The sequence below is a fragment of the Notamacropus eugenii genome, chromosome 2, assembly GCF_028372415.1.
Source record: "Notamacropus eugenii isolate mMacEug1 chromosome 2, mMacEug1.pri_v2, whole genome shotgun sequence".
NCBI classification, from domain to species: domain Eukaryota; kingdom Metazoa; phylum Chordata; class Mammalia; order Diprotodontia; family Macropodidae; genus Notamacropus; species Notamacropus eugenii.
The window spans coordinates 39,741,712-39,754,163 of record NC_092873.1 but is presented as its reverse complement, the minus strand read 5'-3'; the positions used below and the strand labels follow the sequence as shown (position 1 = coordinate 39,754,163).

Below are 12,452 nucleotides of genomic sequence, written 5' to 3'. Positions count from 1 at the left end.
AGCCTGGGGGAGAAGCAGCCAATGGCACCGGGACGTGCCTCGGTTTCTCCACGTGTGATGTGAGCGCGCTTCAACAGAGACTGGAGCGTTGGAGCGGAGCGGGTCAGCAGAGCAAGGCCATTGTCCGGTCAGCTCTAACAGCTCTGAGGTCAAAGGTGCGAATCCCAGGAGGCATCCGCTGTCACCTGGTAAAGGGCACATGCTGAAGACACACGTTTGCCTTCCATGAAGGGACGTCTCCGAGGGAGGGGCTCGCCACCAGGGTCTGAAGGGGCCTTCAGCCTCCTTCCCCAGTGCTTAGAAGAAAGGTCAGCCCCCTTGCCAGAGTGACAGGAAGTCACACTGTTCACCTCCACAAGCAGCGTCCCCTTGGCAGGAGCCTTCTTTAAGATGTCCACCGATTATGTTCACAATTTATGAAACTTTGGACAAACTCATCAGATTTGCTCCCTTCTCTGGCTTGAGCTGGGCACCTGGCCTCCCACCTGATCCAAATCTTGGGGTGTACTGCCCTCCAGTGGTGTTAGCTTATACTACAGAGGGTGGCCCGGACTATACCTACCTCTGTTCCTGCCCTCACCCCAATTCAAGCACCATTCCCTATCCTTGAAATACGTGATTCTCTCTTGGAGAAGCTCCTTACTGCTTCTGGGACAGAGATTCCCACTGACCCAAATCTCAGTCTCTGAAAAGTCCTCTTATTCTATCCCCTTAAGAGACTTTCTTCCAGACGTTCTCCCCCAACCCAACTCGCCAAAAAACAAACAAAAAAAACCCCTAGATTGGGAAAGTTTGGGAAATAGCTGTCACTCTCCTCTCCCCCCCCCCCCCCCCAGGCTCCATGTATTGGCCAGTCAGAGAGTAGAGCAGCAAAGGGCCCCGTTATGGGTGGGATTGGTTCTTATTGGCTGGAGAAGAGGGGAGGAGAGAGATCAAATAGGAGAGGTGCCTGCCCAGCTGGGAGAGGCAGAGAGAAGCATGGCTGTGGCTGTGCCTGATGATTCTCTACTGGGATCTGGGGTTCCATGATGAGAGACACTGGAGGGGAGGCCTTTGGTAAAACACCCTTGTCTCCAAGCTTGACCACAGCTCTGTCCTTCATCACCCCCACCTTCCTGCCCTGTGACATCCAAGTCAGTCTGAGGTCCCAGGAATTCACACTAGACTTGTCCTCGAGTGACCCTGACTCCCTGCCAAGGGCTGGGTGGAGCCAGCCTTCCAAGGACAGGGTATTTACCTGGGCTCCATGGTTGAGCTTTCCAGCCAAAGCTCGTGAAGATGAAATTGGGGTGGGGAGGGGACCTGGAATCTACTACTACTACTACTACTAAGTAGTACTAATGAGACTACTACTACTGTGGGCATCTGGAGGACCAACATTAACCCCTATCTTTGATCAAGTCCCAGGCTGGACCAGGGACATTTACAGGGGAGAAACCAGAGAGGGGGGCACTTTTCTGGGAACTGGAAGCTCTTGAGGGTAAGGCCAGAAATCAAACTAGTAAACAACCTCAAAGAAGGGCACATAGAGAGGGAGTTACTCATTGCCTGCAGACTCTCACCAGGAAGGGGCGCCTTCCCTGGCCTAGGGTATCCCCCCCAAAACCTGTGCCCTTTTGTTACTGGTCAATCTGGGCTCATCTTGCTCCACCCCCCAATCACTTCCCTTCCTTGACCCCAGCTTCTCCCCCGCCCTCTTCCCAGGGTGGGCGTTTCTCTGCTGACAGCATTGACAGGAAATGCTTCTCATTCCATCCTTCAGCTATGGGGCTCCCAGGGATGGACCGATAGACCTCCCTCTTTCCGCTTCAGGAGGCAAACGTAGCCCAAGGCTCGGGAGTCCACAGGAGAGGAAAAGGGGTGGGTGATTCCTGGTCCAGCTCCTTCTCCACCTCCCTTTCCCAAGGGGACATCACGTGTGCTGGGGGGGGGGGGTAGGGATGCTGAAGGTTGGGGGAGGGATGTGGAAACAGCTGATTCGTCCAGAGGTCACACACTTTCCAGCAATCAGCTGTTACCAGGGCTGAAAGCAGGAAGTTTCCTTAAAGGGACAAGCTTCTTCTGCCCGGCCTGAGAGTCACCTACTCTTAGAGTTGGAAAGAGCCCTGAAATCTAGTCCAACCCCCTCGTTGGACAGATAAGGAAACAGCCTTTCCTCTATCTCCCTCCCAAACCCAATCTTAGCTGAAAAAAAATGTCGAGGGCAGAAACCACGCCTGGCAGAAGTAAGAGATCGGGGCTAGGAGGAAGAAAAGCCTGACTAAGCCGAGGGACCCCGTCCGAGTCATCACCCCTTTCAGCGTGTTTCCTCATCTGTAAAACGAAGGATTTGAAACCAAGGGCCTCCAAGATCTCTTTAAAACTCGAAATCTATGTTCCTATGATCTCTTTGTGTCTCAATTTCCTTATCTGCAAAAGAAAGTGGAACCCAATGGTCGCTTAGGTCCTCTCCTGCTATAAATCATTAGCCTTTAATCCTTGGCTGCACATTCTGCTCCAACCCCTCCCCCACTCCAGGTATGTCCCTTTAAATAACCTGTAAAGTCATCGACTCTGAGTCGCTTTTGCCAAGTCATTGGGTTCAGCTAAGTTTGCCCATCCCTCCCACTCTGGGCTCTGATTGGTCCCTGGGGAAGAAGCTGCTTCTTTATTGGCCTCCACCTTTGCAACAGCTCCTAGCCTGAGTCAAGAGATTTTTTTTTTCTTTTTGAAGGGAGGGGTGAGGAAGGAGGGAGGGGGAGCAGGCACCCCTCCAGCTCCGCTAGTTCCCAGGTTTGTGGCAGGAAGCCGCCCCCACCCAGCTGAGGGCTGAGCTGAAGCATCTCCATAGAGGCCGTCCTGGGGGAGGTTTGGGGTTCATTTGTTGCAGGGCCTAGAATCCCTCTGCCAAGGGGAAGGGCGGCCGAGACTCAGAAACCAGAACCGCTAGAGGTGGTGAGGGCTGGATGGACCCACCCTCACACCTCCCGGCAGGCTTTCCTTAAAGTGAGGATCCTTTGCTACATTCACGCTCCTCATTATCTGCCCCCCTGACCCCACCCCCCTCTTCCACGAAACGGATGAGCCGGCTGGCCAGGGTCTCCTCCCCTCCCCCTCCCCCCAAAATAGCTGGAGAACACGTTTAGGGGACAGCCTCCCTCCGAAGGCTCTATCCCTCCAGAGGCCGGGTCATGCCCACACCCAGGCTCCGCACGGTCTCCGCTCTAGCTGCCTCGGGGCACGAGTTCTTCTCTCTCCACGTGTCCAGGCCTCTCCTTTTCAGGTGTAGCCACCCTTCCCTAGAGGGATGGGGGTGGGGGGAGGGAGGCCTCCTGCCCCAACTTCTCCTTCCGCTCCACAGAAGCTGCTGGGTGGGAATCCCCTTCTGCCCTGCCAACTAGTCCACTCTGGGGGCCCGTCTAAGGGGAGCAGGTTTTTCCCCTTGGGGGAGGGGCGCTGGCCCTTTAAGGACTTTCCTGGGCTAGGATCCGGGTTGCGTTTAAAAATGCCAACTCACAGAGCGCCCGGGATGCTGGGAACTGTAGTGCCAGCGTGAGAACTACGCAGGCCGACATGCCCTGCGCCCACAATCGCCTTCTTCTTCTTCGTCTCCAAGTAGCTGATTGGCTTTCCCGGGCGCTAATCAAAATAAAAAGCCTGAGCTGAGGGTTGGCTGAGGGTCTTTCCACCTATTGGCCATCTCACGAGTTGGGAGGCATGGTTCAAAGCCGCTTTGCTCGGAAGGAAGGGGATGACCTCGGTGTCAATCAGAGCAGAAACGGCCCGGGAGGCGGAGATAAGGGCGGGGTTTGGACACCCTGAGGCGTGGCCACGCTCGCCCTCGGTGGGTGGTGATTGGCTGAGGGCGGTGCAACCGGGTGTCGTGCGTCACGACGCCGCCAGCTGATCGGAGGCTGGAGCCGGTGTGTGCGGGGCTCTGGGAAGAGACGGCGGCGCCGGCCGAGGGGAGCGGACGCGTGGGATCCGCTCCCTCCCTGTGCAGCTTCCCCCCCAGCGCTCGGGCTCCGGCGCCCCCGCCCGGGACCAGGTGGGTGTGAGCCGTGGGGGCCGCGCCGGGAGCGGGGTGCGGGCGGGCAGCTGGGTCAGGCGGCCACACCCTGCACTCCGGCCGAAGAGGGGGCGGTGAGGTGGGTGGGTGCCCGCCCCAGGAGAGGGGCGTCAACCCGAGTCCGGTCCGGGGGAGGCTAGCAGGGGCCAATCTCGCCAGGAGTGGGGTGGATGGGGGGGGGAATTCAGTTCCATTGGACGGAGCTAGGGAGCCTCGGCGGCCCTGCCGTGGGCTGAGCACACACAAGGGTCCTGGGTCTAGGACCGGGGGAGCCGGCGTGGCATCCGGCCCGGGGTAAGTTCACGGATGGGACCGGACCAGACAGGGCGGGATGGGGCAGGCGGATCACCCCTTTCTATCTCCTTCTCTTCCAAACGCAGGCTCTGCCGGGGTCCTGAGTCCGACCCCTGTCCGGGGAGGGGTCGCTAGATTGGACAGCCCCTCCTCTCCGGGGGTGGAGTGGGGAAACCTTATGTAAAGGGGGGGTAGTTAGGGGCGGCGGTACGGGGACTTATGCAACTCCCAGGCTAAGGTTTCATTTGGGGGAATGGGGGGGGGGGGGCCTAGAAACTCCTTCTCCCCTCCCCCCTCCGTCCCTTCTCTGGCCCGGCGGGCTTGGGCCTTGGGAAGGTCACCTCTGCACCTCCCCCCCTGCCCCGCCCGAGTGAGCGGCCCCCAACCCAGGCCCGGCCCTGACCGCCGGAGAAGCCGGCTGGCTGGGTGGGGCGGTCTGAGTTAGTCATCACTGGGCTCCCTTCCCCGCCTCCTCGCCTCTTTTCTCCTCCCTCCACTCCCCCTACTATTGGCCTCTCTTGGTGGCCTCCCTGCTATCTTCCCCCACCCTTAAGACCCAGTCCCTGACTCCAGCTGCCACCATGGCTTGTCCTCAGAGCTGTCAGGGTGCCAAGGGGGTGATAGAGTAACTGGTCAGAGGGTTAGTGCCCTGGTCCCGGTCCTGCCTTTCTGCCAAGGGCACCTGCCTGGCTCAGGACTGCCAGCAGCAGAGCCTTGTGGGCTGAAGGGCTGGGGGGAGGGGGCAATTGAGAGCTTGGTACAGAGGGCACATTCTTAAGTCTCCTTCTCTGGAGAATGTATGTGCTGGATTTTATCCACAGCCTCTGGCTACCTGCCCTTTCTACCCTGAGGAAGCAGAATTTTACTGGATACTTTAGGTTTAGAGGCATAGCTCCACATCCTGGGAGGGGCCGGTGGTGCCCTTGGACTAAGCCTGGGCGCCCCCCCCCCCCCGACTCCCAGCCACACCCCCAGCCCCCTCCCTGGCCATGCTGCAGGGCCATGGCTTTTCCTGCTGATTCATGCGTTGGAACCTGGGGGCGGGGCCTGGGACTTGGAACAAAGTTCAGACACGGAGGGGCCGGCAGACAGCCTGGAATTCATACCAGATGTACCCGGAATGCAAAAGCGGAATGCCTGGCATCCAAGAGGGCTGGGGAACCTGCCCAGCCACCCGCCCCCTGCTGCCCTCTGCTCAGGCCCCTAGCCTGAATCACCCTCCCTTTCAGAACGCTGCTACTCCCCTACTATCTTCTTCCTTAGTCCTTGAACCCTGCTCCCACCCCCTCCCCCAAGCATCTTCCCCTTCCTCTAGGCCCCTACCAACCTCTTTCCAGACCCAGCTGAACTTCCCGGGAAGAGTCCAAAGAGCTGGTCTCACCTAGTGCTTTGGTAGCTGTCAGGCTCTGCCCCCCTGGGCTGCCCTCCCACCTCCCCCCCAAGTTCCATTGCCCTCCCCCAGATGAGAATGCAGAAGAGGTCAGGGCCTGCATGCGTCCCTCTTCTTGGGAATTACCAGGGGTGGGCCTTGGGCCAGGTTATTGGAGGTGCTGCTGAGCTAAATGGCTGCCTGTTGATTTTTTTTCCTGTAGTACCCTTTCCATTAAAGTCCTTCTGTGGGCTAGGGACGTGATGTGGTGGGGAAAGGCCTCAGAAAAGGTGTGATGGTGGCAACTGGACCATGGCCCTGCCTGGCAATTAGTGCCCCAGGATGGCTCTGACCAGCTTCTTCCCTCTTCTCCCCCCTCCTCCCCCACCCCCCCAGGATCCTGTGCCCCCCACGTTCCTGGCCGAGCCACAGCAGTTCTTCAGTGGCGAGCTTTATGTCTTGTCCCAGCTAAAGCTGCCAGTTGAAGAACTGCTGAGCTCTGCTCCTGTCTTCGAGGACTGAGGAAGAACCGCCGCCCTGCCATCTAGAAGGTGAAAGGCCTTGGGGGGAGGGGGAGGGGGCATCCACCAGCAGGGCCCAAGAAGCTTAGGCTAGCGGGAGGGCACGGAGGGAGGGTCTGCTCTCTGTTCTCCTTCGTTTACTTGGGAGTTCCTCCCTTCCTGAACAGTCTGTTCCAGTAAAACTGGCCTGATACCTGGTCCCTGGACATAACATTCCATCTCCTGCCTTTGTACAGGTGGCCTCAGAAGTCTGGAATTCTGCCTCCTAGAATGAATCCCTAGCATCTCTCAGAGGCCAGCTCAGGTTCCCCTCCCGCCTGTCTTGCTTAGGGTTAGGGGCTAGACTCTAGCAAGGGGCTTGCAGTCAGAAAGATGTGCGTTCATCCCACCTAGGACACTCACTGATTTACCCCTCCCAGCTGTGCAAAGAAGGGCTCACACTCTGCTGTCTGAGCTTTCTGGCCACTTTAAAATCCATGATCATGGGAATTACACGATCGCCTTTTTATTATTGCGGGCTGTCTTCTGGAGTGTAAGCTCAATGAGGCAGGGACTGCTTCCTGTTTGTCTATATCCATAGCACTCTGGGTGCTTCATTAATAAATGCTTGTTGAACAACCTTTGTGTTCCTGGCAGTTTTCCTTATACCAGTCAGTCCTGCTGACCTCCCTGTGTAAATTCAGAACAGGTTCATTTTAAAGAGAAAAACAGATCCGCCCTTGATGAACCATTAGATAATCGTCTTTCAGACCCTTATAGCCACTCAGGGTCAGTCAGGGCTTCTAGTTCTAATAATCCCGGTAGGACTGGCTACCCTGTTTGACTTTATGAAAGGGGTGGGAAGGTGGGGGCCAAGTAACCAGTGAAAACTAAAGCTAGTGTGAAAAATGGGAAAATAAATGTGACACTAGAAAGCATTCTGTATGAGTTTAGAGAACTGTTTGCATATGTGTACATTCAGAACTCCATACTCTTGTCTCACATAGTCTATACATAGAACCTGTAAAGAGGCCAGTGGAGGCTGGAGGGAAAGGACAGACTGTTCAGATACTCGTTGCTGCTGCTATCCCGTAAGGGCTGATGGGAGGAGGGTAATGTGGGGAAACTCCTCTGATTTAGTCATGTAGCCTCCAAACCAGGAAGGAGGCTGCAATTCCCAGCAGGCATCTGAAGTCATTGGTATGTCCATATTACTCCTTGCTACCAAGGTTGAGTTGGGGGGAGGGGAGGGGGACGTGTTCCCAGCAGGAGGAAAAAGCATGATTCTTAAATGTCAAGGGCTGTCTTTGCCCAGAGTGCTAGGAACCTCCCAAAATCAGAATGGCGAAGATGAACAGGATAACCAACCATCCTGGGCCGAAGGCAGGGGAGGCCTGTGGATCCCAGACACGGTCTCTAACCCTGGCATCTTTGGCCTGGCCCGATTCTCGTCCAGTTGTGGTAGCGTAACTAAATAATCTATTAGTGCTTTCATTAAGAGAGTTGAGTGGAGTAGGAAGTTGGAGTGAAAATTACAAAATTAACCAATGGGAAGGGAGATATTTGCCCTTTGGGGGATGGAGGAGGTCTACTTGTACTAGTCCCTTTACTGGGTGGAGATCTTGAGATTCTCAGGAACCTGGATGAATGGGACTGGATTCAGAGTGGCCTTACTCTGGTTACTTGGGCTTTGCTTCTCAGCTCCCAATGGTAGAAAACCATGATCTTCCTGTTCCAAGGAGTCAGCCTTTCCCCGTCAACCTCCACACACAGGTACCTGAAGAGGAAAGGATGTGGTAGAGCACCCCAGGTGATGGATGATTCCTGCCTGGGGGGTGGCAGGTGAAACCTGGTCTGTGTCCAGCCTAGAAACTGGTCTGGATGTTGAAACTAGCCCTAGGCATAGATATGGAAGTTCCCTGCCAAATGGCAGGCTTGGGGGCAGGGGCTCCAAACAGGGCAGAGGGGGGAAGACTAGGAGCTAGGACTCTGGCTCCCTTACAGATTCATTTCATTCCACTTAGGGTTCTCCCTCATTTTCTTCCTATCAGGACTTGTCCCTGTGCTAGTGGGGGTTAGAGAAAACCTATCTGTGTGATTTTCGCCCCCCAAACTACATTTATCCTTGTGAAATCAAGTTAAAATGGACATCAGGAGGAGGGGAAAGAACTCATGAAAAGGCCAATGAAGCAAGAAGTGTTTGTGCAAGAGAGGGTCAGACCTTGGTGAAGGGTTGGGCTAGGAGCATTCCTTCTTTCTTGGTACTGGCACCAACCACCTCCAAAAGTCACTGCCCAGCCACCAAAAAGGTGTTTGGCCAAGCAATTTCACCATATTCTGAGGACTCCTGCTCTCTTCTCCCTATTTGCTTTGGAGAGGAGGCTCTTTCTCTAGCTAAGGAGGCTATCCTGATTCCAAATGATGTGAATCTGTGTCGACTAGATTTCTTCCACCTTTGCCCTCCCATTGTGGGGGAGATAGGTGGTCCTCCTGACCTACAAATACTTATGGAAGGGGGACTGAGTATGTTTCTGTTCCCTCTCCTGTCTTTCATTTTTACCTCTGACCCTAACTGCTTGGTCAGCCTCTGTCTAGTCCAGTGAAGTGGAAGTAACATCTGTCCAGGTTTGCATGGGATTAGGGAAAAAGTGGGGTCTATGCGCTCATGACTAGAGCTGCTAAGTCATCCTCATCATAGTGGTAGGATTTATAGAGAACTTTAAGGTTTGCAAAGCACTTGACATGTTTCATCTACTCCTCACAGTAACCCTGAGAGGTAAGTATTAATTCCTTTTACGGATCAGGAAACTGAGGCTGAGATTAAGTGGCATGTGTTAGTAAAGTATCTAAGGCGGGATTTGAACTCCATCCCCTATCCCCTAACAAGACTTTATACTGCCATGATAATCTGGGGGGCCCCAAGGGGCCGTGAAGGTCTTTAAGAAATTGACCCTGGACCCTGCCTCTCCTCTTTCCTCCCAGTCTGAAGGTGCCCTTCGGCACGCGGGACTGAAAAGAGACGGGGTTCCTGGGTGTTAGCACGGGGGAGGTGGTGAGGCTCGGGTGTCTTGGGTGGAGGTTCAACCCGCTTCTGCTTTTTGAGGTGTGACGCGGTACACCAAACCAGGTAAAGGTTGAAGGTGGGAGTGGGGGTGGTGTGGAAGGGAACCTAGCCAAAGGTGCAGGGGCGGGGTCCCCCTAGGCCATCAGTGAGTTTGGGGCACACGGAACCCCATTTACTTTGTAACTCCGTCCGAGGCACGCAGTTCCAACCTCCGGGTAGGTGCCTGTGAATGTTCCGAGCCCCCGAAATCTAGAAGGTGCACTTGGGAGCCCCTGCGGGGAACACTCGAGGGCGGGACTCGGAGGGTTGCCGTGGTTACGGAGGCGGGCTCCTGGCGGGGAAGCCAATGGGGACGGAGTTAGGGGCGTGGGGGCGTGGCCAAGGCCAAGGAGAGTTCCCCGAGGTTTTGGAAGCCTGGGCGGGAAAGCGCAGGATCCGAAGCCCGAGTCGCGGGCGGCTGCGGGGAGAGGCTCGGGAGGAGGCGCAGACGGACGGACTGACTGGCGTCCCTCAATGGCGCCAGTGGGACTCGGGGTGGCGGCTGCTTCCTTCGCTGTGTTCCAGGGACTGCACCGGGGCCTCGAGCTGCTGCCCTCCCCTCAGCTCGCCGATGCCCGGGACCGCTGGACGTGGAGGAACGTCTGCGCCTCCCTCGTGCACAGCCTGCTGGCCGGGACCTGGGCGCTGCTATGGTGCGGGGGCCGCCCAGGACCCCGGGGAGAGCCGGGGATGGGGATGGTCAGGCGCGGGGCGCGGGCTCTGACCTTCTGCCCACGCCCTCTCTCCCAGGATGTCCCAGTACTCCCATCTGATCTCGGACTTCACCCACAGCTGCCCTCCCAGGACTGTCTCTCTGGTCTCTCTGTCCGTCGGTGAGTAGAGCAGCCGGGGCGCGGGGGAAAGAGCACCAGAGACGTGCCTCCTCCCTCCTCACTCCGTGGGGGCTGAGGCTGGGGTCTCCCGAGCTCAACATCCTCCCCCCCTTCACCCCTGCAGGCTATTTCCTGGCAGATGCGGTGGATATTCTATGGAATCAGACATTTGACCGCTCCTAGCACCTGCTTTGTCACCATGCTATGGTGAGGCTGGGTAGGCAGGGAAGGGAGGGTGGAGAGGACCTGAGCAGGGCTGCCTCTGGTCCCACCCCTTTGACCTTTCAGTTTTAGGCCTCCTGCTCTCATCAGGGCTCCTCTCCCACTTAACTTCCAGAGGCCCCTCAGAGTCCCAGTCCTGCCTCAACCTATATTGGGATTTGGAAGGTGTTGCCCCTTTGGGGCATGCCCAAGCCCCAGTTATACCCTCTCCCTACCTCCAGCTACTGTAAAAAATTTCCCTGAAGGGGACCCTGGAAGACATCCGGTCCACCCTCCAACTGAAGCACAAATTCCCTACATACTATATCATGCAAGCCTGTGCTTGAAGACCTCTGGGTGGCAGGATCCGATTGCCCACTGAGACAGCCCCATGATTATTTCTAGGACCTCATCAGTACAAAATCAGTACAACTGAGTCAAAAGCTTGAATTATTTTCCTCTCTATTTCTAGCATGGAAGAACTTTGAAATAAAGGACAAGGAAAGGGTCACAAGAATGGGAAGGTGGGAGTGCAGAAAGTCTTAGAATTGATGGTTTAAGGTGGGGAATCTTCGGCCTTTTAAATCCTTCAGTTCGGCCTCCAGAATCCAAATTTTACAGGACAAATCCTTTTATTAGAAATTTAGAAGGCCACATGTGGCCTTAAGGCTGCAGGTTCCCCATTCCTGGGTAAGGCCTCCCATCTAATTTCTGTCCTCTAACCTCTTATTAAGTTTCTGACACTCAGAGCCCCTTGCTCACATCAGAATTTCTTTGCCGCCCAGTGTGGGAATCCTGAAACCCCTCAGAGTTTTAGTCCTGACTCAACCTGTAGCCACAATGGGATTTGAAAGGTGGTACCTCATTTGGGGATGAGGGTGTAAATACAGCTGCAGGCTGAGTAAGAGTGAATGCACAGGAATGAGGTAGGGAAGGCAGTTCAGAGGACCTGGAGGACCTCTCTCAAGACCCTACTCATTCCATTAAAATCATTTAAAGCCCTTCAGAGACCTGGATGAGGTGTAGGTGTGGGGTAGTGAGTACTGGGGATGGGAACCAAGTGCTTGGGATCTCTGGAAGCCTGAGAATCCTAAAGCATGACCTTACCCAGTGCAGGGAGACTGGGAGAATCCTGGAGGAAAGTTCCCTGACCCCTGGCCTCTGACCCCTAGGCTGTGAGCTGCCTGGTTATGGCTGTGCTGCCTGGCCATTGCTTGAGTGTCTCAGTGGTGCCTCTGCTTTTGGAGGTAAACTCAGCCTGCTTGCACGCCCAAACACTGCTCCTACTCTCCGCCCAAACCGCTACTCTGGTCTACCGCCTGGTCTGCTGGGCCACGCTGGCCACCCTACTGGTATTCCGCCTCCCACCCCTGGGATGGATGAGCCTGCAGCTGCTGTGCCAGCATCACCAATTCCCCCTCACTTTCAGTGTCCTCTGGGGAGTTGGACTGTTCACCATCACCATCATGAGCATTATGTTAGTCATGGATCTAATGGTTGGCAATGGCCTGTGGGTCCAGGCCACACCCTCCTTCTCCAGAAAGATTAAGGCCAAATGCAACTGGGAATGTGGGAGTGATGACTGTGCCAGGCTTCCGTACAGAGCCAAGCTGCAGGATTAGCTTGGGCTCATGGCCTCCAGGAAGCTCTGGGACTATGAGGCTGGGGTCAGAAAGGAGGGTGGTTTTAATTCCCTGGACCCTAGAATTCACCAGGCATTGTTTGCTCACTTGGTCCAGGAATACAAGAAGCAGGACCCCTGGTACTCAGCCCCACACTCCTGGGACAAGAACCTAGGTGCTAGTATTAACATTTGAAGTGGGAACGTTAACTAGTGTTCGCCATTTTTCATGAGACAATTATTTTCCCCAATGGTCTAACTAGGGAAGTGTGGGCAGGGCTATTCTACAAATTGGGCACGCAAATGGATGCAGAAAGGGTCAAGTCAGAGTAAAATGGGCCCTCTTACCCTTCAGCAGCAGTCTGGGTAGAAGGATAGAAAGGGCATACCAGAGTCAGGCCCACCCATTACAGAAACATGGCAATGGATGGTGATCCCCTGGCTGCTGTCTGTAACCACTGGGAATAGACAGTAGTCAAGGTA

General features: G+C 55.5%; 1 protein-coding gene across 1 annotated transcript; it reads left to right on the top strand.

Annotated features, from left to right (window-relative positions):
- The first annotated feature begins 3,105 nt into the window (after nt 1-3,105).
- On the top strand, nt 3,106-12,059 carry TLCD2 (TLC domain containing 2). The gene is given in 4 exon segments (XM_072639947.1): nt 3,106-9,967; nt 10,065-10,147; nt 10,272-10,354; nt 11,521-12,059. Coding segments are annotated over 4 exon segments (795 nt in total). The 5' UTR covers nt 3,106-9,788; the 3' UTR covers nt 11,971-12,059.
- The last annotated feature ends 393 nt before the right edge of the window (nt 12,060-12,452 follow it).